At 50.0% G+C, this 27,884-nt stretch overlaps 3 protein-coding genes across 3 annotated transcripts in view; 1 reads left to right on the top strand and 2 right to left on the bottom strand.

Annotated features, from left to right (window-relative positions):
* The window catches only part of BCKDHA (branched chain keto acid dehydrogenase E1 subunit alpha), a 191,490-nt gene that overhangs the window by 50,678 nt on the left and 112,928 nt on the right, over positions 1-27,884 (top strand). The window lies entirely within an intron of this gene.
* The window catches only part of B3GNT8 (UDP-GlcNAc:betaGal beta-1,3-N-acetylglucosaminyltransferase 8), a 117,843-nt gene that overhangs the window by 37,400 nt on the left and 52,559 nt on the right, over positions 1-27,884 (bottom strand). The gene's annotated exons all lie outside the window — the stretch shown is intronic.
* On the bottom strand, positions 853-27,884 carry DMAC2 (distal membrane arm assembly component 2). Its single transcript, XM_079985732.1, has 6 exons — positions 27,744-27,884; positions 14,760-14,950; positions 12,639-12,719; positions 9,983-10,110; positions 7,164-7,326; positions 853-1,389 (listed from the first exon to the last, which is right to left on the bottom strand). The coding sequence occupies exons 1-6, from the start codon at positions 27,780-27,782 to the stop codon at positions 1,170-1,172; spliced, it is 822 nt and encodes a 273-aa protein (XP_079841858.1). The 5' UTR covers positions 27,783-27,884; the 3' UTR covers positions 853-1,169.

The raw sequence follows: 27,884 nt of genomic DNA, 5'->3' as shown, positions 1-27,884 counted from the left end.
CTATTTATCTACTTGCACTGCATGCTTTCGAACTGCTAGGTTGGCAGAAGCAGGGACTAAGCAACGGGAGCTCACCCCGTCGCGGGGATTTGAACCACCGACCTTCCGATTGGCAAGCCCTAGGCTCTGTGGTGTACAGCCCTAGGCTCGACAGTGGAATTTGCTGCCAAGGAGTGTGGTGGAGTCTCCTTCTTTGGAGGTCTTTAAGCAGAGGCTTGACAACCATATGTCAGGAGTGCTCTGATGGTGTTTCCTGCTTGGCAGGGGGTTGGACTCGATGGCCCTTGTGGTCTCTTCCAACTCTATGATTCTATGATTCTATGATTCTAACCCACAGCGCCACCCGTGTCCAGAAGATTAGGACACCCATGCTATTTTATACCAAAAGCTGCTTTCGTTCTAAGGGCAGGTGGGGCTCGTCACCCTGGGAAGGTGGCCCATCTTGGAGAAGGGAAACTCTGATCCTAACCCTCTGCTGCCTTGCAGGATATCTTTGGAAGAAGAAAAGGCTCCGGAGTAAACCCTACACAAATCTGAAGTTGTCCCTAAGGCGGCTGGATGGTGCCTTGTACGCCTCCTTCCGTCAACTCCTCAGCCAAGCTGGTGCCCAACATCTTGCTCAGCTTTCCGTTGGACCACATCAGAGAGGCCGAAGTCTTGTCAACTGAGTAGCCCCGGGCCTCCATCCACACTGCCCAGGCTTGCGCTCCAGCAAAGTCACTTCAGTGCTGCTAACACGGCCATTTGACTTCACCCCCGGAAGCGCACTCCATTGTCTCTTGAGACAGACAAATGCCTGCAACAACAACTCTGGTTCTGGTGTGTTCACCAAACTACAGAGGTACACACTGCCAGAATACGGAGGGTCTGTTTATTATGTGGAGGAACATAAGGAAGGTGAAATAACCGTAGTGCAGGCATTCTTTAGAACGGGGGGGGGGGGGGGAGACTGTGTTTTAGGACTCCAAGTCCCATCATGCCTCAACACCAACCAAGCTGGCCGGGACTGATGGGAGTTGGAGTCCAGCAACACCTAGAGGGCTACAGATTCCCCATCCCTGCTTAGAGCAACTACGTCTTTTGTTGTCTTTGTGTCGCCTTTGGGGGAACGCTCCGATTTGCATGGTTGGTGGGGGGGGGAAGAGTCTCTGAGATGCGGCCCTCCCCATTCAAATGGAGACCTCTCTCTTTTTCTGGCTTCCAGCACCTCCCTGGTACTCCTCCTCTATTTCGCCTCCCTGTTTGTCAGAGTCCAAGGGCAGGCCCATCCCCTCAGGATAGTTCATTCCCACAATGTGACACTGAGGCAGCATCTCCTCCAGCAGGATCCGAACCAGTTCTTTGTGGCGGACGGAGGGCAGGTCGGAGACATCCAAGAACCTGAGATTCCTGAAAGGACAAGAGAGGGAGGGTTCATAAAGCAAATTTTTACCAATTTAGAGGGCTTTCGGCAAAGTTGTAGTGATGTATGGAATTCAGAGCTGGACCATAAAGAAGGCTGATCACTAAAGAATTGATGCTTTTGAATTATGGTGCTGGAGGAGACTCTTGAGCAGGCACCCCCAACCTTCAGCCCTCCAGATGTTTTGGACTCCAATTCCCATGATCCCTGACCACTGGTCCTCTTAGCTAGGGATCATGGGAGTTGTAGGCCAAAACATCTGGAGGGCCGCAGGTTGGGGGTGCCAGCTCCTGAGGGTCCCATGGACTGCAAGAAGATCAAACCTATCCATTCTTAAGGAAATCAGGCCTGAGTGCTCACTGGAAGGACAGATCCTGAAGCTGAGGCTCCAATACTTTGGCCACCTCATGAGAAGAGAAGACTCCCTGGAAAAGACCCTGATGTTGGGAAAGATGGAGAGCACAAGGAGAAGGGGACAACAGAGGACAAGATGGCTGGACAGTGTTCTGGAAGCTACCAACAAGAGTCTGACCAAACTGCGGGAGGCAGTGGAAGACAGGAGTGCCTGGCGTGCTCTGGTCCATGGGGTCACGAAGAGTTGGACATGACTACATGACTCGACAACAACAACACTCGATGGTAGATTAAACACCCAAAGCCTTAATGGATTAATCGGGGGGATTTTAATGAGGGCTCCAGTGTGTGGCCAATTAATCAAGTGCAGCAATCAATTAACCACATCCTGGTTGATTAACTGAGCCAAATACTAATTTAGCCTTTATGAAAACTAATCTTACCCATTATGCAAGACGGGAAACGTAATCTTAGAACAGAACGGCAAGGCCTCCCCTAAGCTGTGACACACACACATCATGTCTCAATGCAAGGACGTTGTTTCTTTTAAAATACAGGTGCAGAACTGTGTTCATGGTTATGACCCATGATTGAATGGTTTGTTTCCTGGTTCACCGTAGGCTAGGTAGAGGGGTAATATCGGGGATAAACCCTTTTATGATATTACATCCTTGACTATCCTTCAGTGTGATTTCAACAAAGTTATGTGATTTATTTATTTTTGCTATTGTGTTTTTACTTGGGTTGGAAGCCACTTCAGGACTTCCTGCAGTGAGACGAAAAATATAAATTTCATAAACAGAAGCCTAAACCAGGGACTCGCACTCAGGGACTGAATACAAAATCCCTTGAGATGCTTCCTGGGTTGTGACAGGTCTTCTACCAGTGCTTCTCCATCGCTCTTCCTCAGGTGATATTCATTAGCTGTAATAAGTCCTCTGAGTGCCTCTCGTGTGGCTGGATGGACAGGGGTGTTGCAGAAATGTCTATTTTGTGCATGGCTGGAATGTAGCCCTGTTGTGCAAAGGTAAAAGCCCCATCTGCTGCCCTGCCCACTTTTTGCTTCTGCCCCCACCCATAAGGGGGGGATGTGGGTGGCGCTGTGGTCTAAACTACTGAGCCTCATGGGCTGGCCGATCGGAAGGTTGACGGTTCGAATCCCTGCGACGGGGTGAGCTCCCGTTGCTCAGTCCCTGCTCTTGCCAACCTAGCAGTTCGAAAGCACGTCAAAGTGCAAGTAGATAAAGGTAAATGGCGTTTCCGTGTGCTACTCTAGTTCGCCAGAAGCAGCTTAGTCATGCTGGCCACATGACCTGGAAGCTGTACGCCGGTTCCCTTGGCGAATAAAGCAAGATGAGCGCTGCAACCCCAGAGTCGGTCACAACTGGACCTAATGGTCAGGGGTCCCTTTATCTTTACCCTTACCACCCATAAGGACATGTTTCCACTGGGCTGAAGAAGAACTGCCCACTCCCATTTTTAAAAAATACTAGAGGCAAATTTAACCAATCAACCCAAGATTCCTTTAGCTCGTCCTGCTTTTAATCTGCGGGGCTTCAGGTTAACTTACATGATCCACTCCCATGCATTTTTTTTAGCCTGCTTTGTGTTTACTCTGATTATAATTTTTAAAAATACGTTTTTGTATTTTCTACTGTATTACTTATTTGGTCCTTGTAAATTGCTTTGGGACTTACAAGCAATGCACAAATTCAACAAACCAGATCGGCTAGCTTTCCAGCGTATTACTAAAACAGAGAATTATGAAGGTTGCGAAGGTACACTGCCACTGTATGTGGAGGTTCCATGTAGCTGTGATGGCTCACAACCCTCGGCAGGTTGTCTGCTCTATAAACGTTGCTTAATCCTTTTAAAAATAAATGAATAAATACCCAAGCTGGCGGAATTTTAGTGGCAGGGAATTCCATAAGCTAATGACAGGTTGTGGGGAGAAACATTTCCTTTTCTCAGTCCTGAAGTTCCTGCCATTCAGCATCACGGGGCAGCCGGCCCGAAACAACCGAAAGGGGAAATCACCTTTGGGAAACTGGCGACACTGTGGGTGGCAGAGAGCCTAAAGGAACAGCTCATCTGCAACGGCCGCACCCTGTCCTGACTCAGGGTTGCAAATCACAGAAGATGCTCCATGACCTGAACCTCTTCCAGATTGTCCTGATTCCCTAGTTGTCTCTGCCTGACTCACAGCAGCTTAAATAATAAATAATAAAAATAATAACAATATTTTATTTATATCCCGCCCTCCTCAGCCAAAGCCGGGCTCAGAGCGGCCAACAACAATAAAAGCAACACAGTTCACATAAAATCACAATCAATCATTTGAAATGAATTCTAAAATCAATTCATTCTAAAATCAATTCAAAATCAAATTAATGGCAACCACTGGGCTAGAGGTTTACCGAAGGAGGGAGTCAGGCTGTGCCCTGATCAAAGGCCTGGTGGAACAGCTCTGTCTTGCAGGCCCTGCAGAAAGATGTCAGGTCCCGCAGGGCCCTAGTCTCTTGTGACAGAGCATTCCACCAGGTCGGGGCCACAGCCGAAAAAGCCCTGGCTCTGGTTGAGGCCAGCCTAACCTCCCTGTGGCCTGGGACCTCCAAGATGTTTTTGTTTGAAGACCGTAAGGTCCTCCGTGGGACATACCAGGAGAAGCGGTCCTGTAGGTACGAGGGTCCTAGGCCGTATAGGGCTTCAAAGGTTAAAACCTTTAAAGTGCTTCCCTCGCCTTTTGGTCCACATGGTTTAGATCGGGGACCGGCAAACGCTTCCGGACTACAACTCCCATCATCCTTTGCAACTCTTGGGAACCGTAGTCCAACAACTCCTGGAAGGCCATTGGTTCTCCATCTGTAAGAAGAGCCTGCAGGATCAGGCCAGGGGGCACATCTAGTCCAGCCTCCCGTTCTCACAGAGGCCAACCAGGGCCTCTGGTGGGAAAGCACCAAGCAATACTCGAACACAGGACCCCTCTTTCCCTCCTGTGGTTTCCGGTAACTGGTATTCAGCAAACATTGCTGCCTCCATCCTTCAGATCAAGGGCAAAAGATGACAAGCAGCTAAAGGCAGAAGCATATTTAGACAACTAGGATCCGAAGCGTTCCTTGCAAGCTTTCAGCGCCAAACGTGCTTCCACAAACTCAGAGAGTAATGGATTAAAATTGGTACACATGAAAAACAAGTGTGTGTGTCCGTGTGTGTGTTTCATGTGTGCCAGTTTCAATCCATTACTCTGTGGAAGCAGGATTTAAGAACATCGAACAAACATATTACAACAATTGAAGCATGTATATTTAATTGAAATTTTGAATAGTATTATTCGATCGTATTAAGTACACATAGAATGTAAACATGACAAATGCATAAATATAAATAAAATATAGAGAAACCAGAAGGAGGAGGGAGGTACAAACTTGTTTAGAGTTAAAGTATTAAGGTTAAAAGGAATAAGGTATGTATTATGTATTATGATGGTGAAATTTGTAAAATCTGTAAAACCATTAAAGATCATTAAAAAAAAGAGAGAGAGAGAGACAGGATCCTGGACTAGATGGGTCCCTGGCCTGATCCTGCAGGCTCTTCTTACAGATGGAGAACACAAAGGGAGAAGCAAACTACAATTTCAGCTGCTTGCGCCACATCAGACCAGAGGAGGGGAACTTCTGGCCAACAGGCCAAATTCGTCCCACCGGGCTGTTTTCCTCAAAAGGTGCCCACTTCTCCCACAGCTGTCATCATATGAAGGCCCTCCACTTCTCCCCTTACCGTCCTACTGGATTTTCATAACTTATGGCTTGTTTCTCTCGAAACCCAGATTTGTTAGTGGCGTAGCAATTCTGCCTTGTGGGGGAAACAAACCATAAGTCTGGACTGGGCATTATGACAAACCAGACCATGGCTTGTTTCCCAGAAGTGACAGGAGTGTGTGCTTGTGTGTGTGAGAGAGAGGATGTGTGTTTGTGTGAAGTGCTTGCAAGTCAATTTTGCGAGCAGTGCACTAGCGCATCAAGCCATCATTTATTTTAACTAAGGATTCTTGAGATTATTGTGAGCCAGGCCATTGCCTGCCGGAGCACTTAACCAACAACCTGCTCTTTCTCGCTCCGGGCAAGGCAAATGAGGTGATGGCAAGGCTTTCAAGTTTCACAGCTGTCTCTCTGGCAGGTTAGCACAGAGTTGCCATTGCCAACCAGGTGCCCCCCACTCTGCACTACAACTCCCATCAGCCCCAGCTGTAGACTGGCACAGAGGAAGTCTGCAAATCCACTGGGTCTGAATTTTTGGGAAAGTGGTTTCGGGGGCTGCTGTGATGGACTTTACAAATTTTGCCAGTACAAGCCCCTCTGTCACGGGCCTGGGGTCAGCTTCTCCTGTTGAACTGCAGCCTGAATGTAGGGGTGCAAATATCCAGAGTGTGGGGGTCAGGTGGGATTGCTATGAGGAATTATGAAAAATGAAGGAAGCCATTGTGTCCGCGATGAAAGCATGGCGTTGTCTGGGTTTGATTCATTGACAATGGTTTCTGATCGAATCCCACAAGCCTCTCCACCTCTGCCATTTGCTTTCTCTACACCGGACAGGCACGTATAAGCATTCTAAAACACAGGCCAGTTGTTCATCAGGCATCCTGGGTCATAAAGATAGAAGGTAGCTTTGATGTAGTTTAATCTTTAGATAGATCTTAAGGGCCAGGAAGAGAGTTCGTGAGAAGATAGTAAATACTGCCTCTCCTGTTTATGACCTCTGGGGTTTTGCTGAATGCATTCCTCCTTTTATTCCTATTTTATTTACTCTGAACTACATATGCATGCTCGAGTAGAAAATCGTTTCTTTGTAGTTAAAAGAATTTCTTCTGATCTTGTCCCCCGTGGGGTTTTTGAAATGCTCAGAGGAAATCTGATTGGTTCTTACAAACACTGTGTAAAAAGTTCTTTTGTGAATAAAACGACCTGGGCCGAGGGGTGGAGAGGAATTATTACACGCACTCCTCCCAGAGTCTTGCTGGTCAAGCCTCGTGTGTATTTTATTAATCAGAGTCCAATCCTGCCTTGCTTTGGGAATGCTACACCTCAAGGAGGAGAATGCATTGTGACTTCCCCTGCAGCTGATCAGCCTTCGAGGACATGGAAGAGAAGGTGCTGATAAGAACCAGCTGGCTTCAGCCTTCTTAAACACAGCTCTCAGCAGCAGTCAGGTGCTGGAAGCAACGCCTGTAGTTCCTGGCCCTACCTTTCATTTGAACCTTGGCTCTGTGATCGTCTGCATTCCCTGACCTCTGGACTGGACCTCTGACTTTGTATCTGGATTCTGCTCTCAGGCAAGAGTTCCCTGGAGACTCCTAGCCCCTGCTTGCTAGGCAACGCAACTCGGACCCCCTCGACTGACTGGTACTCACTCGAGCTGGTGGAGGCAGGCCAGCCCCCTCTCAGTGACCTGCGGACACCCAGCCAGCGAAAGCTCCTGCAGGGTGTCTGCAAAGTTGTGAAGGCGGCTCAGACTCCAGTCGTCGATGTAGGGGCACCTGCTGAAGTCCAGCTGCTTCAGGTTTCTTTGGTTGACTGCGGGAGGAAGGGCAGGAAGGAAAAGCAGGTTTGTAAACTGGCTGTGGCCAATCTTCATCTAGCCCAACCCCCATGCAATGCTTGCCAGCACGTAATGTGGTCCAGACAGGTGCATGCACAGTGCTAAGAAGAGATACTAATCAGAACTCTGCAACCCTATTATGATGTATTTATTTATACCCTGCCTTTTTCTCTGACAGGGACTTAAGGCGGCTTACAGATATAAGTAAAAACATAGCAGCACTGTAAAGGTAAAGGGACCCCTGAGCATTAGGTCCAGTCGTGACCGACTCTGGGGTTGTGGCACTCATCTCGCTTTATTGGCTGAGGGAGCCGGCGTACAGCTTCCGGGTCAGGTGGCCAGCTTTCGGGTCATGTGGTGAACCAGAGCAGCGCACGGAAATGCCGTTTACCTTCCCGCCGGAGCAGTACCTATTTATCTACTTGCACTTTGATGTGCTTTTGAACTGCTAGGTTGGCAGGAGCAGGGACCGAGCAACGGGAGCTCACCCCGTTGTGGCGATTCAAACTGCCGACCTTCCGATCAGCAAGTCCTAGGCTCTGTGGTTTAACCCACAGCGCCACCTGCGTCCTAGCAGCACTGTAGCACCTAACAAATTTAACGTGGAGGGGCAGTGAGGGGGAGGGGAGAAGTGTTGCCCAGAGCCCAATTCTATCAGATGTGTAATAGATATTTGGTGATACGTTGCCATTTCCTTTCCTACACCACCCCTCCACCCATATGATTGTGTATCACCAGAAAAAAATCACTGGCTACTGCAGGTCAGTTCTGTGTCCAGGGCAGCTGTCTACCAGCTCCATCTAGTATGAGACCCTGCCTGCCTGCGCACTGTCTTGCCAGACATGCTCTGGTTATCTCCCACTTGGACTACTGCGATGTGCTCTACGTGGGGCTACCTTTGAAGGTGACCTGGAAACTACAACTAATCCAGGATGTGGCCACCAGACTGGTGACCATATAACACCGGACCTAAAGTATCTTCACTGGCTTCCCATATGTTTCTGAGCAGAATTCAAAGTGTTGGTGCTGACTTTTAAAGCCCTAAACGACCTCGGCCCTGTATACCTGAAGGAGCGTCTCCACCCCCTTCGTCCAGCCCTCACACTGAGATCCAGCTCTGAGTGGTGGTTTTCCCTCACTGCAAGATGTGAAACTGCATCTGTAGTGGCACCCGCCTTATGGAATGCCCTCCCATCAGATATCAAGGAGATAAAGAACTACAAAACTTTAGGAAGGCATCTGAAGGGAGCCTTGTTCAGGGAATATTTTTTAACGTTTGATATTGTATTATGTTTCTATGTGTTGGAAGCCTCCCAGAGTAGCTGGAGAAACTCAGCCAGTTGGGCGGGGTATCAATAATAAAATTATTACTAGTGTTATTGAATTTTCCTTTTAGACAGCAACCATCATATAAACCTATGTTGCAACTGAACTTAGAATACCGTGTGTGGTTCTGATCAACCTCGCCTGAAAAACTCGCCCTCCTTGTGCCCTGCTAAGGCGTTGGGCTGGTGCAAACAGGACGAATAATGCCAGCGTACAGCTCTAATTGCATCACTTCAAAAAGGAGATTGCAGAGTTGGAAAAGGTTCAGAAAAGCGCAACCAGAAGTGATCAAGCAGGATGGAACAATTTCCCTAAGAGGAAAGTTTGCAGCGCCAGGGGCTTCTCAGTTTGGAGAAACGGCGAGGCGACACAACAGAAGTTTATAAAACTACATGTGGCCTGGAGAAAGTGTTTAGGGGAAAAGTTTTGCTCCCTCTCTGCCGCACTAAAACTAGAAGTTGTGGCTGCATTTTTGAAGATCCAGGACAGCTAAAAAGGGAGGGCTTCTTCCTGCAGCGCTTTTCCAGAGCTCACTGAGAAGAGGAACCGATTGTTAAGCCATTCTGTGAAGTGTAGCTCTGTGAAGGGAATGGGATCTCCTTACAACTCCCAGCACCCTTAACAAACTACAGCTCCCAGAATTCTTTGGGGGGAACCATGGCTGCTTAAAGTGGTGTAAGAGTACAGTGGTACCTCGGGTTACATACGCTTCAGGTTACAGACTCCGCTAAGCCAGAAATAGTGCTTCAGGTTAAAAACTTTGCTTCAGGATGAGAACAGAAATCATGCTCCGGCAGTGCGGCAGCAGCAGTTGGAGGCCCCATTAGCTAAAGTAGTGCTTCAGGTTAAGAACAGTTTCAGGTTAAGTACGGACCTCTGGAACGAATTAAGTACTTAACCCGAGGTACCATTGTACATTTAATGTATTGTGCAGATGGGGCCCAGGAGAAAGTGGTAAGATCAATAAGGGGAAGGGGTGTCCTTGGAGAGAGGGACAGAGGAGACCCAGATTCCTTATCTTCTGTGATTACCCCTTTAGCTACTTTTTTTAAAAGAAGGCTACGAAGGTGTGGGGGATTTAACTAAAATTGGGGGATTCGGGTGGGGGGGGAGGCTTGCAGATTTCATTAACAGCCCCCTGTCTTCTCCCCCTATAATTTAACAACTGCTTGAAACTGCTGTGGGGGTAGGAGGACGGATACATTTGAACCCAGAGCCTGCAGCTGCCTATTCCTGCAGCAAGGACAACACAGGTCCGGCCACCTGAAAGCCCTCTGGACACTCAAAAGCACAACGTCTTATTACCCAGGTTATCCAGGCCGTCGTAGTTGATGATGGAGCCACTGAGGTTGGCTCCTTCCAAGCAGGTGTCTTTATCTTGTAGGAAAACCAAGCCGCCCTTCTGGTCCTCCCATTCCGTTTTCCCCCGGAGCCTGTAACAAAAACCATGCTGCTTTGTTGCTCTGACACAACCCATTTTTGTAGGCGGTTCTTTCACGGGACAGGTTCAGCAAAAGGCAGGAAGCAGACGGCGTATGTGCGCGCGAGGGGTGTAAAACTGGCAGGATTATTCAGATAATCCTATGGGACCGCCTCTCCTGGTATGTCCCACGGAGGACCTTACGGTCTTCAAACAAAAACATCTCGGAGGTCCCAGGCCACAGGGAGGTTGGTCTGGCCTCAACCGGAGCCAGGGCTTTTTCGGCCGTGGCCCCGATCTGGTGGAACGCTCTGTCACAAGAGACTAGGGCCCTGCGGGACTTGACATCTTTCCACAGGGCCTGCAAGACAGAGCTGTTCCACCAGGCCTTTGGCTAAGGCACAGCCCTTCAGTAATCCTCATAGAACTCTAGCCCAATGGTTGCCATTAATTTGACTCTGAATTGATTTTAGAATTGAATTGATTTTACAATGTATTTCAATTAATTGATTGTGATTTTATGTACATTGTGTTATTTTTACTGTTGTTAGCCACTCTGAGCCCGGCTTCAGCTGGGGAGGGCAGGATATAAATAACTTATTATTATTATTATTAATTTCAGAATCTGGCTTTTTCTCTCTACAGAATTTGGGTGCTGGCATTTTTTTGTAAGACTGTTCTTAGGTTCGGACACTTAACAGGTTCTAACTTTGAGAGAAGCTCAGAGAATGATGGCAAGGGGAAAGGGCCTTTTCTGGTCCCCCTTATGGCATATTCTACACAGTGATTTCCACCTGGCTCCTTGGCAGGTAAAGGTAAAGGGACCCCTGACCGTTAGGTCCAGTCGTGGCCGACTCTGGGACTGCGGCGCTCATCTCGCTTTACTGGCCAAGGGAGCTGGCGTACAGCATCCGGGTCATGTGGCCAGCATGACTAAGCTGCTTCTGGCGAACCACAGCAGCTCACGGAAATGCCGTTTACCTTCCCGCCGGAGTGGTACCTATTTATCTACTTGACTTTGACGTGCTTTTGAACTGCTAGTTTGGCAGGAGCAGGGACAGAGCAACGGGAGCTCACCCCGTCACAGGGATTCGAACCGCCAACCTTCTGATCGGCAAGCCCTAGGCTCTGTGGTTTAGACCACAGCGCCACCTGCTCTATCCAGGCATGCTCTACCTAGTGATTCCCACCTGGCTCCTTGGCAGGTAGCACCAGGTAAAAACTTGACGTTTTCTCAGAGGTCTTTGACTGCCTTAGCTGGTTTGCTGTTAGCTGTGCTGCCAAGTTTTTCTGCTACTGATATGGGGGGTTCCTTTGTACATTTTTTTTTATCGCATGTGTTTTTATGCAAATATGCTTCTACTGCAACATATTTTTACCAGTTAATTTCTAACTGAAGCCAGAACTCTTTCTTTTAGGACCAATGGACATACAATTAGAAAACGATTATGGACAATTACTCCAATATAGGATTACTGTGATGAAACTACTACATGCGAAAAGATGGAAAGACCCACTATAGAAGAATGACTGATAAAATTATTGGACTTGGCTGAGATGGCTAAGCTAACATGTTTAATTAGAGAAAAATCACTACTAACATTTGTTAAGGATTGAAAATTTCTTAGGGACTTTCTGCCTGAAAGAGAAAATGAACTTCTAATAGTTGGATTTTAAGACTGAAAAAAAAATTCTGGTTTATAGAAGAGAGAATGGTTGGATCTTAAAAAATAAAAATCATATGTGGCTGCAGAGAGTCAGAACTCCTTTTTTCTACTCTATTTCTCATTAGTTTTTTCTTTCTTTTCCTTTTCTCTTGCTTTCTCTTCTTTAGATTTCTCCTTTTCTTATACTTTCTTCTTTCTGACTTTGCTCTTTTTTATCTCTGTTTTATCTCAGCATATTATATAAAAAGATACTTTACAATGGGTATGTATTTCTGTATATCTCTGAATAACTATCCATAAATAAAATTGATTCATTGATAAATTTATTGAACAACAAAAAATGGGCAACGTATTTTTACCTATGCTTTGAAATACATTGTATGTATTTTTGTATGACAAGAAGCTCAGCAAACAATAGCTACGTTTGTTTAAAAGACTTTTCTCTCTCCTTTCCTGAGGGGTTTTTCTAGAGGTGGTTTTAAATGCACGAGTGACTGGGATCAACAAAATGGCTCCCACAGAAAACTGGCAGAACAAGCCGCCCTCCCAGTTTTATTCTAGCTGCCTTGGGCTATAAAACTGGAAAGAACATCAAAGAAAACACCAAGAGGAAATCTATAGAGGCAGTGGCATAGCGTGGGTTGTCAGCACCCGGGGCAAGGTAAGTAATTTGTGCCCCCTAACCCGTGGATTTGCACCCCCTAACCCTACCCCTAACCCTAACCCCCAGATGTTGCGCCCGGTGCGGCCGGCCCCCCCTGCACCCCCCACGCTACGCCACTGTATAGAGGCCCTCAGGGGATCAAGAGTCTCTGAGAAGATCCTCAGGTAACTCCCACAATGCAGTGCTTTGGCCGGGGCACGTTTGACATACCTAATGCTTCCCTTCAAAGCCAGGACAAAGACGGCAGCTGCGATATTTTCCCCAAAATAGTTCTTCGCCTGGATGTTGTATCTGAGGGTCAAGTTGGGACATGTTAGTCATTCAAATCACTTGTAACCTGCTCTTTGTCGTTCACCCGATCCCACATTAAAGAAGGGCATTAAAACAAAACAAACAAACGTGGTCTAAAGCTACTGAGGCGGTAGGAAGCTCACTTTATGACGCTAATTTTTCAATCCCTCTTTCCTTTCCAACTTTGCCTCCATCTTCCTCTACACTGAGCCCTCCTCCAGGCTGGATTATTGTAACTTGCTCTACGTGGGGCTGCCCTTGAAACTGACCCAGAAACTCCAGTGGGAGCAGAATGCTATGGCAAGACTCCTTACGGGATCCTCGCTGCGGGATCACATTCATTCAGTGCTATACCAGCTGCACTGGCTCCCGGTGGAGTACAGGATCAGGTTTAAGGTGCTGGTTTTGACCTGTAAAGCCCTATATGGGCTAGGACCCTCGTACCTACGAGACCGCCTCTCCTGGTATGCCCCACAGAGGACATTACGGTCTTCAAACAGAAACATCTCAGAGGTCCCAGGCCACAGGCAGGTTAGGCTGGCCTCAACCAGAGCCAGGGCTTTTTCGGCCGTGGCCCCGATCTGGTGGAACACTCTGTCACAAGAGACCGGGGCCCTGCGGGACTTGACATCTTTCCGCAGGGCCTGCAAGATGGAGCTGGTCCACCAGGCCTTTGGCCAATGCACAGTCTGACCCCCTTCTTCTGTAATCCTCACAGAACTCTAGCCCAATGTTTGCCATCAATTTGGTTTGAACTGATTTTATAATGAATTGATTTTAGAATGCTGTACTATTTTACTGTTAGCCGCTCTGAGCCCGGCTTCGGCCGGGGAGGGCGGGATATAAATAAAAATTTATTATTATTATTATTTATAAGCTAGGCGCCAAATGACTCCTTAAACCGGGGTTACTGTTACCAAAACGGAACGCCTGGTTCCCATTCTGGGGCCAGAGGGCTCGAGAGTCATATTTTTTCAATACAGTATGACTTTTTGGTTCCTGAAAACCATTCTGATTGTGCAGCTGAAGTATCACGGATAGAATTCTACAGGATGTGTTGCTAGTGTGTGAAAACAGTCCCGATTCAAGGATCCCCAGGCAGGATGTCGGACTACAACTCCCATCATCCCTTCCCTTTGGCCATGTTGGCTGGGGCTGGTGGGAGCTGGGAGCCCAGCAATGCCTAGAGGGTCACCTCTGGTCTAGAAACTGTTGGAGGAACTGGACATGGAGGAAGGGGTTAATTACCTTCACGGGCAAAATCACCCCATGTAGGAGGTAAGGCAACATGTGCAAAGTCAGCGAAGCCAGTTGCTATATAGGCGGCACTGAGCCATTGCCATAAGTGATTAATGCATATCAGCTCATTAGTCAGTCAGCGAGACTGTCTGTGAGCTGGAGTCTGTTACGCCTTAATTGCTGGAGCAACAGAAATGCTTTGTGCTTGTTGGACTCGATGGCCCTTGTGGTCTCTTCCAACTCTATGATTCTATGATTCTATATCTGTAATTTGCACGCAGGTTGTGTTCCAAGGCAAAGTGTGTGTTGGCGTGATGCCCTTGACCCTGCCCCCTTCCGGGGCCGAAAATGGTGCCCGCATCTGTGGTCACGCACGTGCCCTGCAGGGCCCTGGTCTCATGAGGCAGAGCGTTCCACCAGGCCGGGGCCAGTGTTGAAAAGGCCCTGGCTCTGGTTGAGGCTAATCTAACTTCCTTAGGGCCTGGGACCTCTAGGGTGTTGCTATTTATGGACCTTAAGGTCCTCCGTGGGGCATACAGGGAGAGGCCTTATGCCTTGAATGTGCGTATGTGGAGAATTGCCTGCATCTGTATCTGCAAAGCCTACAAACTGTACATACTGTATACATCAGCATCTGGAACTGTACTACTGAAGCCTTATCTTCTGCAGCTGTAAACTGTCTTGGACCTTAAGCTGCCTCTGTGTGGTGACTGGAACTGGGGACAACTTCTACCATGTGGGTCTCTCACCTCAGATTCCCAACAGAAACGTTCCTGAAAAACACAAGGCAGGGGCATATACCTGTTTTTCCTTTGTGCGTTCCATAGCCTTAGCCTCTTGCCAAAGTCTACAATGGTTTCGATGTCATAGAAGCGGTCGCAGAGGTACTGGAGAAACTTGCTTTTCACGGGACCTGGAGTGGGGAGAGTTGATTTGCTCCTATACCGGAGGCTGGTGTAGCATAATGAGACGAAGCCTCTGCTGTGCTGGAACTGGAGAAAGCACAAACCAGGGTTAGGGGTGAGGGAGAGAGAGAGAGTTATTTGGAAAGGAAGACACATTTTGTCGAAATATTGCAGTTTCCTTGTGTCATTCCTTCTTGCATCTCCAACGGGAGGTTGGAAATGTAATGTGACAATTTCCCACATTAACACAATAAATCCTTTTTAGGCCACCGTTCTTCCACTTTTCCAGGTCCAGCCGCTTGTTAACTCATCCTGCAATATAAATCTCTCACATAATTTTTGGCATTTACGGTATTGTCAGGGACTCAGCGGGAGCGCAGGGAGGAGAGGAGATGGAAAGCGAGGGGGAGCAATCCGAGGGCAGCGTAGGAGAATATGACAGCAGCTCGATAGATTCCATGAGCCTCTCCAGCGAATCGGAAGATTCACAGAAGGGGGCGCCGATGGGCAGGACAAGGGGCGACCCAAGGGGGACACCCCAGAAGCAAGGGGCCAGCGGGGACTCCCAGAGCAGCAGTTGCAAATCAGGACCAGCTTCCCCACCAGAGCGTAGTGGGGGGGAGGAGTTCCAGGTGTCAGAGCCCACACATGCACCACCAGCGAGAGAAGATGAGTCAGGGTGGACCACGCCTCCATCAGAGAGCGAGTTAACGGTTAAGAGGAAAGTTGCAGGCTGGGCGCGCGCGCCAAGTTCAAAGGTACAGGCGAGCGGCACAGAAGGTAGCCCGGATAGGGAACCAGGTCCTAAAGCCCGCCGGAAGGAGGGGCAAGAATCGTCAGGGTCAGCGTCAGAGGAGTCCAGGAAGGATGAGACCCTAGCGGGCAGGAGGGCCCAGAGGAGAAAGGAATTTAGGAAGAGGTGGAGCAAAGCGAGAGTCTTAAACTGGTGTGGAGGGGGAGGAGACTCAGACAGGACTTCGCCGGTCTAAGGTCGGGACGTAGAGCTGCACGCTGCGGCTTTAAAATGGAGACTGAATCTCAATAAAGACTTTTGTACATAACTACAGCCTAGCGTTGGTCCTCTGTGAGCTGGGACCTGGAGGCAGCTCTGACAGTAAGTCCTGTCTCAAATTTCCAAGAACCTCGCAACGTGAGAGGACGCAGCGAGGGGCGAAGATTGGTGCTTCGCGAGCTCACAAAAGCAGCACAAGATGACTACAGAAGAACGACTGGCAGCTTTGCAAGAAGCAGTGGTACAACTTAACGCAGAAATACGAGCGGCAAGGAGGAGAGAAGAGGAATCAGATGCTGTCTGCAAGGATCTGCAAAACAGGTTGGAAATGTTGACTAAACAGGGGCCACCGGCAGCCAAATCCGAAGGGATCGGGCTCGGGAAGAGAGGGGGGAGCCTGGTGTCGCATTTCGATGGGAGTCTGCAGCAATATCCTAACTTCAGAGCAGACGTAGTTTTTGCGCTAAAGTTGCTGGAGAAGGACTTTAGAGATGAGCAGGAGAAAGTAGGCTTCATACTAACGCATCTCCATGGAGAAGCTAAAGCGTGGTTGCGCAATCTGTGGAGAGATAATGATCCAGCCCTCCAAAACGCAAAAGCCTTCATTAAGGCGATGGACGCTTGTTTTTTATCAGAGATAGATGTGGATGTCGCTAGAAGAGAGATTCACGGTCTGAAACAAGGCAGAGCCACTGTAAGGCAATATCATTCCCGCTTTTTTGCATTGGTCAACGCGCTGGGATGGGAAAAGGACTCAGCGTCCGTCAGGGACCTGTTCTGGGAGGGGCTCAACGGGGCTGTGAAAGACGAAATCGCAAGGGGGGAGAGGCCACGGAGCACTCAAGAAGTGGTCCAGAAGGCGCTGACGATTGGGGTGCGGCTGGAAGAACGTCCCTGGAGCAAAGATGAAGGGCGTTGGGGACGCACGCCAGCAAGGGCACCTCCTTTCTTTCCCAGAGACTCAGCGCGCGCTCAATCCACGCCTCCACTGGGAGGGGGAGAGGAGCCGATGGAGATAGGTGGTGCCAAGGCTCAGTCAGCGACCAGAGCCCTCACACCAGGAGCAGCCAAGGTGAAGCCTCCTAGAGGGAACAGGAAGTGTTACATCTGCGAAAGTGCTCAGCATATGGCAAAAGAGTGCCCCCAGAGGCTCCACAAGCACAATGCAGCCTCAGCAAAAGTAACAGAAGCAGTTCAGCAGAGGGAACCACAGCAGGGAAACGACGAAGTCTGGCTGGAAGCAGAGCCGCTGGGGCCCAGCCAGACGAATCAGTAAAGCAGTCCCCAGGAATCTTACAGCCCACAGACCCCCTCCCGCCCAAACCAGTGGTGCAGCTCACCGCAACACTCCAGCTTCCCAATGGGCTCACCATGGAAGTGCCTATTACCATTGACTCTGGTAGCAATGCAGACTTTATGGGGGTGGATTTCATCAAGCAACATAGCATAGCGCTCCTGCCTGCCACGATGCCCCTGAAAGTAGTGACAGTCGATGGAAGAGAATTGCTGGGGGGACAGGTGGTACAGCAAACGCCGCCAATGGTGATGCGCATTGGAAATCACCGCGAAGTCATCAGCTTCAACGTCACCCAACTGTCAGACACGCCCATAGTGTTGGGCATGAGCTGGTTGGACAGGCACAGCCCGGCATTGGCATGGTACCAGCGTAAATTGACCTTCTGCTCCTCCTACTGTGCAGAACATTGCATCATGACTAACCAGGAGGACGAGGGGCAAGAGGATGACCCACAGCTACAACTGGGCATGCTGCAAGCGGTACCCGACAAGTACAAGGCGTTTTTGGAGGTCTTCTGCGAGAAGGAAGCGGACAAGCTGCCTCCCCACAGACCCTACGACTGCAAGATTGACCTCCTGCCGGGGGCAACGCTGCCGACCGGAAAACTGTACTCCATGTCTGAAGACGAACTGCAAGAGCTCAGGGAGTTCATAGATCACAATTTGAAGCGGGGATTCATCCGAGAATCCAAAGCAGTGGGGGGCAGTCCTGTGTTCTTTGTGAAGAAGAAGGACACGCCCCAGAAGAGGCTTGTAGTTGATTTCAGAATTTTAAATTCGAAAACCAAGCCCACGGCTTTCCCGATGCCCAAGATCGACGACTTGCTCGCGACGGTGAGGAAGGGACGCATCTTCACCAAGCTGGATCTACGAGGGGCGTACAATCTTATACGCATGCGGGAGGGCGACGAGTGGAAGACGGCCATGTTCACGCCCTTGGGCACCTATGAGTATAGGGTTATGCCCTTCGGTTTACAAAATGGCTCCCACTGCTTCCAAGCATTCATGCATCACGTGTTAGCGGGGCTCCTCTACAAGAAGTGTGTCTGCTTCCTGGACGACATTCTGATCTTCTCGGAATCGCAGGAGGCTCACGAGGGAGATGTCAAGGAAGTCCTGCAAAGACTACGGGAGCACAGGCTTTACGCCAAGCTGGAGAAATGCCAGTTCGACATGACGGAGGTGGATTTCCTGGGCTACAAGCTGTCCGACAAGGGAATCGCCATGGACAGTGCCAAGGTACGATCAGTACTGGACTGGAAGAGCCCGCGCAATCGGAAGGAGGTCCAGAGGTTTGTCGGCTTTGCTAACTTTTATCGCAAGTTCATCAAGGGTTTCGCTATGCAGACGGCGGCCATCACGGACACCCTCAGCTCCAAGAAGAAGAAGTTCATCTGGACGGAGCAGGCGGAGCAGTCCTTTCAGAAACTCAAGCGTCTTTTTGCTTCCGAGGAACAACTGCTGCATGTGAACCCCAGCAAGCCCATGAGGGTGGAGACGGATGCCTCCGACAGAGCCGTGGGGGCAGTCCTGTTGCAGCGAGACCCGCAAGGGGATTGGAGGCCGTGTGCTTTCTACTCCAGGAAACTCAGCAAGTCGGAGCAGAACTACACCATCTGGGACAGAGAGTTGCTGGCCATTCATGCAGCATTCAAGGCGTGGCGGCACTTCCTCATCGGAGCCAAACACACGGTGCAAGTTCGCACGGACCATAAGAACCTGGAGTACTGGCGCACGGCGCGGTTCCTGAACCAGAGACACATCCGCTGGGCGGAGTTCTTTGCGGATTTCGACTTCAGGATAGAATATATCCCCGGAGACAACAACGTCATGGCTGATGCGCTATCCAGGAAGCCGCAGTATCTGGAGGAAGCAGCACCGGTAGCGGCCAAACACATTTTCGCACCCAAGGCGTGGGCATGCGCTTCTGCCACAGTAGACCTGGAAGCGATACGGCGCGAGCTGCTAACAGATTCCTTCGCGCGCTCCAAGATGGAGGAGGTGCGCAGCGGCACGGCAAAGGACGACGAGTTCCAGATACGCGACGGACTGCTCCTCCGCAAGGGGGCCATCTACGTACCGGGAGATGAACTCCGCGCGACAGTACTGCAACAGCTACACGACGCACCCAGCGCCGGACATTTCGGCAAGGAAAAGACAGTGGAATTAGTAGCCAGAGACTTTTGGTGGCCCAAGATGCGGGGAGAAGTCGCGGATTACGTCACGAGGTGCGACACCTGCCAAAGGGCCAAGCCAGTACACAGACCGCCGGCGGGACTGTTAGAACCGCTACAGACCCCGTCCGAACCGTGGGAGAGGGTAGCCTTGGACTTTGTCACTGACCTGCCCAGCTCGAGGGGCAAAACAGCAGTACTCGTGGTAGTCGACATGTTCACCAAGATGGCGCACTTCATTCCTTGCGCGAAGGTGGCCACAGCGGAACAGACAGCCAAGCTGTTCATAGACCACGTGTTCAAGGTGCACGGCCTGCCACGGTCTATCCTGTCCGACAGGGGGCGCCAGTTCATCTCGAGTTTCTGGCGGAAGCTGATGGGAATCCTGAACGTCAAGGTCAACCTAGCGTCGGCAAGACACCCGCAGACCAACGGACAAGCGGAGAGGGTCAACGCCGTCATGCAGCAGTACCTGAGATGTTACGCCAACCAGCAGCCCTCGACCTGGGTGGACTATCTGCCCCTGGCCGAGTTTGCCTACAACAACACACAACACGTGTCCACGGGGGTGACACCGTTTTTTGCCAACCACGGGCGACATCCCAGGACCTTCCCGGGCTTAGAGAAAGAGGGGGAGGGGGAGCCACAGGGAGCAGAGGCATTGGCAGAGGAGTTACAGGAGGTCCATGAACAGCTCCGTAGACAGTTAGACCTAGCAAAACACGTATACAAGATGCAAGCAGACAAACACAGAAGAGTGGGGGAGGACATACGGGTAGGGGACTGGGTCTGGTTAGCGGCCCAGGCAGTGCCGGCCAGATCCTTAGCTAAGAAGAAGCTAGGACACAAGCAGTTGGGCCCTTACCTAGTCGAGGCACAGATCAACCCAGTGGCTTTCCGTTTGACACTACCGGAGGGTTCCAGAATGCACCCGGTCTTTCATAGATCGGTGCTAACGCCCTACAAGGCACCTCACAGGTTTCAGGAGCCAGGAACAGCTCCCAGTCCGCTTAGAGATGCACCCATGACAGGGGGGTCGCCGAGGGCGGGGCCACTCAACGAGGTGACGGAGATTTTGGACTCGAGATGGGGGGAAGAGGGCGTCGAATATCTCATCGCAAGGGAAGGTGCCCCGGCCAGCGCCAACAGCTGGGTGCCGTACTATGCGGTGGAGGAGCACTACCTCAAAGACGAGTTCCACGCACTCTTCCCACACAGGCCCATGCCGGAGGATTATTTTGATGAATATCTTTTCACCCCCACACTCTCAGCCAGTACGTTTCAGGGGTTCTCCTCGGCTGAGGAGACGGTTCCAGAGACTACCTCGCCGGAGGGGTCGGTCTCAGACTTGGGTGCGGAGCGCTCTTATTGGTGGGACACTCAACCCGAGGAGGAGTGGCGCAGGAGACTGCTCAGAGGGCCCTGGCACGCAGACTACCCAGAGGAAATGGGGGAACAAGGGGGCATGGACGGGTTGGGGGAGGATCCTGGTTTCGAGCACGCCGGCAACGAGATGGAAGCGGAGGAGAGCGACGTCGATGTACCCGTCACGGACTGGCAGCATGCCAGGGGGGAAGACCGGTATCCGGCAGGCACCCCCATAGCATTGGAGCACCCGGAACCCACGCCAGAAGAGGGGGAGGGGGGAAGGGGGGGCTTCGAGGGGGGGATGGATGTCAGGGACTCAGCGGGAGCGCAGGGAGGAGAGGAGATGGAAAGCGAGGGGGAGCAATCCGAGGGCAGCGTAGGAGAATATGACAGCAGCTCGATAGATTCCATGAGCCTCTCCAGCGAATCGGAAGATTCACAGAAGGGGGCGCCGATGGGCAGGACAAGGGGCGACCCAAGGGGGACACCCCAGAAGCAAGGGGCCAGCGGGGACTCCCAGAGCAGCAGTTGCAAATCAGGACCAGCTTCCCCACCAGAGCGTAGTGGGGGGGAGGAGTTCCAGGTGTCAGAGCCCACACATGCACCACCAGCGAGAGAAGATGAGTCAGGGTGGACCACGCCTCCATCAGAGAGCGAGTTAACGGTTAAGAGGAAAGTTGCAGGCTGGGCGCGCGCGCCAAGTTCAAAGGTACAGGCGAGCGGCACAGAAGGTAGCCCGGATAGGGAACCAGGTCCTAAAGCCCGCCGGAAGGAGGGGCAAGAATCGTCAGGGTCAGCGTCAGAGGAGTCCAGGAAGGATGAGACCCTAGCGGGCAGGAGGGCCCAGAGGAGAAAGGAATTTAGGAAGAGGTGGAGCAAAGCGAGAGTCTTAAACTGGTGTGGAGGGGGAGGAGACTCAGACAGGACTTCGCCGGTCTAAGGTCGGGACGTAGAGCTGCACGCTGCGGCTTTAAAATGGAGACTGAATCTCAATAAAGACTTTTGTACATAACTACAGCCTAGCGTTGGTCCTCTGTGAGCTGGGACCTGGAGGCAGCTCTGACAGGTATATATTCTGCTCTATATATGCTGGTGGGCTCCAACTCCCATCTAGGACTGGGTGATATGTGGTTTTCAACATCGCAATATATCACCAGCTAAACATTGCAATATACTGATATACCACAAAGTCTGAAATAAGGTTTTTCCCGCATTGTGATTTTTGCATAGCACACAAACACACCCACACCCATCATGATTCACGATATAACACCTGGTCAAAAATTGTGAAACTGATATCACAATATGGACTTCAAATCACCCAGCCCTACTGCCATCATCCCTAGCCATTGCTCACGTTGGCTGGGGCTGATGGGAGTTGTAGTCTAACATCCTCTTCCCTACTTTTTTAACCATGTACAGTGGAACCTTGGTTCTCAAACTTAATCCATTCCAGAAGTTCGTTTGACTCCCAAAACCCAAAATCAAGGCGCAGTTTCTGATTGGCTGTATGAGCTTCCTGCACTCAAGCGGAAGCCGCGCCGGGTGTTCGGCTTCTGAAAAATGTTCAAAAACTGGAACACTTACTTCCGGGTTTTGGGCATTCAAGAACCGATTTGTTCGTCAAACAAGCCATTTGAGAACCAAGGTTCCACTGTACCTGGGAAAAGCAGCCATTGGGAAAGCCATAGCAGTGCCCAGTTCATCTGGTGGCTGTCAAAGCTGGAGGGAGAGCAGGATGCTCCCCTCCATCAGCCAGACTAGGACCAGATGCCACCAGGTCTCACAGGAAGGATGCCATCAGCAGTGTAGGTGCCACCTGGTCATACAGTGGTAAAGGTAAAGGGTAAAGGGACCCCTGACCATTAGGTCCATTCATGACCGACTCTGCGGTTGCGGCGCTCATCTCGCTTTACTGGCCGAGGGAGCCGGCGTACAGCTTCCGGGTCATGTGGCCAGCATGACTAAGCCACTTCTGGCGAACCAGAGCAGCGCACAGAAACGCCGTTTACCTTCCCGCCGGAGCGGTACCTATTTATCTACTTGCACTTTGACGTGCTTTTGAACTGCTAGGTTGGCAGGAGCAGGGACCGAGCAACGGGAGCTCACCCCGTGGCGGGGATTCGAACCGCCGACCTTCTGATCAGCAAGTCCTAGGCTCTGTGGTTTAACCCACAGCACCACCCGCCTCGGGTTAAGTACTTAATTCATTCCGGGGAAAAGGGGGAAAAGGCAGGGTATGTATGTATGTATGTATGTATGTATGTATGTATAAATAAATAAATAAATAAATAAATAAATAAATAGGTCTGATGCAGCAGGGCTGTTGTGTTCTTAAGCACTGCTGGTCTCCAGTCTATTTAGATCTGCTGTCCTCTCTCTCTCTCTCTTATCCTTTCTCTGCCTCCTTCTACACCCACCCACAGAAACACGCCACAATTCCCATTTTATATGCACAACCAACAGTTGGTCCTCCTGGTGAGCCCATATTGTTTCACCAGGATTCGGATCTGGAGCTCTTACATCTAGATCTGTCAAAATAGGGTTGCTAAACCGGCCAGAGGGGGGGGGGAGAACTGTGTGGCAAGCGAACATCCTCATCTGCTAATCATAGAATCATAGACTCATAGAGTTGGAAGAGACCACAAGGGCCATCGAGTCCAACCCCCTGCCAAGCAGGAAACACCATCAGAGCACTCCTGAGATATGGTTGTCAAGCCTCTGCTTAAAGACCTCCAAAGAAGGAGACTCCACCACACTCCTTGGCAGCAAATTCCACTGTCGAACAGCTCTTACTGTCAGGAAGTTCTTCCTAATGTTTACGTGGAATCTTCTTTCTTGTAGTTTGGATCCATTGCTCCGTGTCCGCTTCTCTGGAGCAGCAGAAAACAACCTTTCTCCCTCCTCTATGTGACATCCTTTTATATATTTGAACATGGCTATCATATCACCCCTTAACCTCCTCTTCTCCAGGCTAAACATGCCCAGCTCCCTTAGCCGTTCCTCATAAGGCATCGTTTCCAGGCCTTTGACCATTTTGGTTGCCCTCCTCTGGACACGTTCCAGTTTGTCAGTGTCCTTCTTGAACTGTGGTGCCCAGAACTGGACACAGTACTCCAGGTGAGGTCTGACCAGAGCAGAATACAGTGGCACTATTACTTCCCTTGATCTAGATGCAATACTCCTATTGATGCAGCCCAGAATTGCATTGGCTTTTTTAGCTGCCGCGTCACACTGTTGGCTCATGTCAAGTTTGTGGTCAACCAAGACTCCTAGATCCTTTTCACATGTACTGCTCTCAAGCCAGGTGTCACCCATCTTGTATTTGTGCCTCTCATTTTTTTTTGCCCAAGTGCAATACTTTACATTTCTCCCTGTTAAAATTCATCTTGTTTGTTTTGGCCCAGTTCTCTAATCTGTCAAGGTCGTTTTGAAGTGTGATCCTGTCCTCTGGGGTGTTAGCCACCCCTCCCAGTTTGGTGTCATCTGCAAATTTGATCAGGATGCCCTTGAGTCCATCATCCAAGTCGTTGATAAAGATGTTGAATAAGACCGGGCCCAAGACAGAACCCTGTGGCACCCCACTAGTCACTCTTCTCCAGGATGAAGAGGAACCATTGATGAGCACCCGTTGGGTTCGGTCAGCCAGCCAGTTACAAATCCACTGAGTGGTAGCATAGTCAAGACCGCATTTTACCAGCTTCTTTACAAGAATATCATGGGGCACCTTGTCAAATGCCTTGCTGAAATCAAGGTAGGCTACATCCACTAGGTTAATGTCTGCAGACAACACACTGCTCATAAGAGACAAAACCCAGGAAGGAATTGGCAATCCCATCTGCAATCCAAGGTGCCAAACAGATGTATTAAGGGCTCAATTGCTCTCAAGCAGAGAAACAGGAAAGGAAATGTTAAAAGAGGGAAACCAACAGACCACATTTCTTCCCAGCCCGTCTAGCTGACAACCAAATCAATAACAAGCCAGGGAAAAGAAAAGTCCTGTTTACAAGTTGCCCTCTGGCACCGCAGCAAGGCTGGCTGCATCCGCTTCAAAAAATCTCAGACTAGTTAAGCAATTAGGATGTTGCCTTATGAATCACGGGAGGGAAATTGCACAGCAGCACTTTCAGAGTTACCTCTCACACTTTCTTCCTGCGCAGCTGTGATGGGATGATGAGCTGCTTGTGCGTAAAGCTTAGTCCCTCAGAGTTTGCTCAACTTAGCAAGGCTCTGTTTTTAGCGGAGCCCTTAAGCATGGCTCCCTCAGTCGCTGGCAGAATCCGACAGTGGGCATTTACGGAATCTACTCCAGCATAAAAGCTCCTTGACGGAAACGCGTCGTCTAGATTCTCGGCGCGACAGTTTCCGGCGAGGAGTGGGTGTACCTATGGGAGGACCTGAGACTTCTCCGCTGTTATCGCTGGAAGACTCCCTGAGCCATTCCTTCGTCTCTCTCTCTCCCTGATCTCCCACTCTCCCCCTGCTGCTGCCTTCCGCCGCTGCTGAGTCTCTCCTGACTTCTGAGAGCCCCTCCACCGCCTGTCTTTCCGATGGCAGTTCCCTGACAGCAGCCATAAGAACAAAAGAGAAAGCCAACTGGATCGGAACGTGTAGTCCATCTAGATCAGGCATCCCCAACCTTCGGCCCTCCAGATGTTTTGGACTACAATTCCCATCATCCCAGACCACTGGTCCTGTTAGCAAGGGATCATGGGAGTTGTAGGCCAAAACATCTGGAGGGCTGCAGGTTGGGGGTGCCTGATCTAGGTTAATGTTCTATTTTTAACAGCAAGCAACCAGATTCCTCTGGATATTTGCAGAGCTGAGACTTCTGCTGTGCTGCTCTCCCCGCTGCCACTTTGCACAGTGAGCAAGGGAAGTCTCCTGTTCACATCTCCCCTCATGAACTCACTTCAACAATCCGCTATAGCCCTCTTCAGACATTTTGGGCTAACTCAAAAGATGGAAAGTGGACAGGAACGCGCGCACAAACCTTACAACCAACCACGCACCTAAGTTTTGTTTTGGCTCCGCTTCTGTTGGCACTTACTACCTGAGTTTGCCATTAGAGGCAGCAATATTTTGATTTAACCAATTAATTACACGTAAAGGATTAGCAGAACAAGCTTAACACTGTCTACTCAGATGCAAGCTCCATTAAATTCTACCGGGCTTAAAGGTAAAGGTAAAGGGACCCCTGACCATTAGGTCCAGTCGTGACCGACTCTGGGGTTGCACGCTCATCTCACTCTATAGGCTGAGGGAGCCGGCGTTTGTCCACAGACAGCTTCCAGGTCATGTGGCCAGCATGACTAAGCCGCCTCTGGCAAACCAGAGCAGCACACAGAAACGCTGTTTACCTTCCCGCCAGAGCGGTACCTATTTATCTACTTGCACTTTGACATGCTTTCGAACTGCTAGGTTGGCAGGAGCAGGGACCGAGCAACGGGAGCTCACCCCATCGCAGGGATTCGAACCGCCAACCTTCTGATCGGCAAGTCCTAGGCTCTGTGGTTTAACCCACAGCGCCACCAGCGTGCCATCTACTGGGCTTACTCTCAGCTAAATGGGATTAGGCTGCAATTCTAACCGCACTTTCCTGGGAGCAAGCCCCACTAAATTCAACAGGATTTACACTGGAGTAGACATGGCCAGGACTGAGCTGTAAACCCTTTTAAATAGTGCACAACCCTGGGTAAGGTCAGAAATCCAGCAGGTGACTGGTTTCCTGGCAAGGAGACAACAGAGAAGGCAAAAACTCCTTCTACACATTTTCTGTCTGTCATGCAGTTGCTAACAGCACAAGAGCCCTGCCAGGCAGAAACAGCAACTCAACATTATAAAATTACATATTACGAATGCTGTACAGAATAGAATAGTCAAAACACAGAAGCAGCATCTTTTGTTGATGTATAGCACCACCAGCTGGTCGCACAGCAAACACTGTTTTTGGAATCCACATTGCAGTGGTACCTCGGGTTAAGAACTTAATTCGTTCCGAAGGTCTGTTCTTAACCTGAAACTGTTCTTAACCTGATGTACCACTTTAGCTAATGGGGCCTCCTGCTGCCGCTGCGTGATTTCTGTTCTCATCCTGAAGCAAAGTTCTTAACCCAAGGTACTATTTCTGGGTTAGCAGAGTCTGTAACCTGAAGCGTCTGTAACCTGAAGCATCTGTAACCCAAGGTACCACTGTAATGAAAACAAGTGCAAACCCAAGGAGCTGTAGGTGTTTCAGTTTAGCCAACACAAAATAAAGACACTTATGAACTCGGCTACTCAGAAACCAATACACATTTCTCTATTATAAGAGCAACTGTCTCCATGAATGACTGTACAAAAGGAGAGAGGAAGGGAAAGTGCAGCATCAGCTAGAGAACCCTTTTTGCTGGGATGGGAGAATGTGCTGCTGACATCTTCCTAGCAAGGCTCCTGTGCTTTTAGCAGTAGCAGGTGTCAGGCAAAAATGCAACAGGTGAAATTATCCCCAGCAGAGAGATGCAGTAATGGGGAAAGTTTCCAGCTACTAAATTATCTCTTTTGTCACAGCTGTTAAAGCACAGCAGCTCTGGTATAATAACCAAGGTAACCAAAGTAGCTATGAGCACTCATCATCTTCCCTCAGGAGATGCAAGGAGTGCTGCCGCTTCCCACTTTTTTAAATCTTGCTGCTGATAAAGTCCTCCAAATGGAAGCTTTGCTTGCGGAGAAATTCAACAGTAGGAATAAGCGCCCCTTGCTTAATTTCTGTCTGCCAAGTTGCTGCTAACGGCGCGGGCGAAGAGCCCGTAGAAAAGGTGACACCGGGCAGAGCAGAGATTAATTTGGGGAGGAAAACATCAATTTCCCCAGCAGCCACATGGAAAGCAGCAACAACAGCACATTCTCTTCTCCATGCCGGCCATGTGAAAGTAAACACTTCCTCGCTTCCGACTCCCCACCCCCGGTCCTTCCAGCTCCGCTGCTAACATGGCCAAGACAAGATTGCCAAGGGAAAAAAAAAACCATGCACCTCCACCAGGTCACGTACCAACATGGGCGCAGCCATCTTGGACAAGTCATGTGACATTCGGTACGGGCACTTGAAGGAGGGCGGAAATGCCGTCTAGGCTCCTGTTCCAATGCTACTGAGCATGTGCCTTATGTTCTGGGCATGCTCAAAGGCAGCAAA

Source organism: Podarcis cretensis, assembly GCF_951804945.1.
Source record: "Podarcis cretensis genome assembly, chromosome: 8".
Classification (NCBI taxonomy): domain Eukaryota; kingdom Metazoa; phylum Chordata; class Lepidosauria; order Squamata; family Lacertidae; genus Podarcis; species Podarcis cretensis.
Note: the sequence above shows the minus strand (reverse complement) of the source record. Positions and strands in the feature narration are given on the sequence as shown.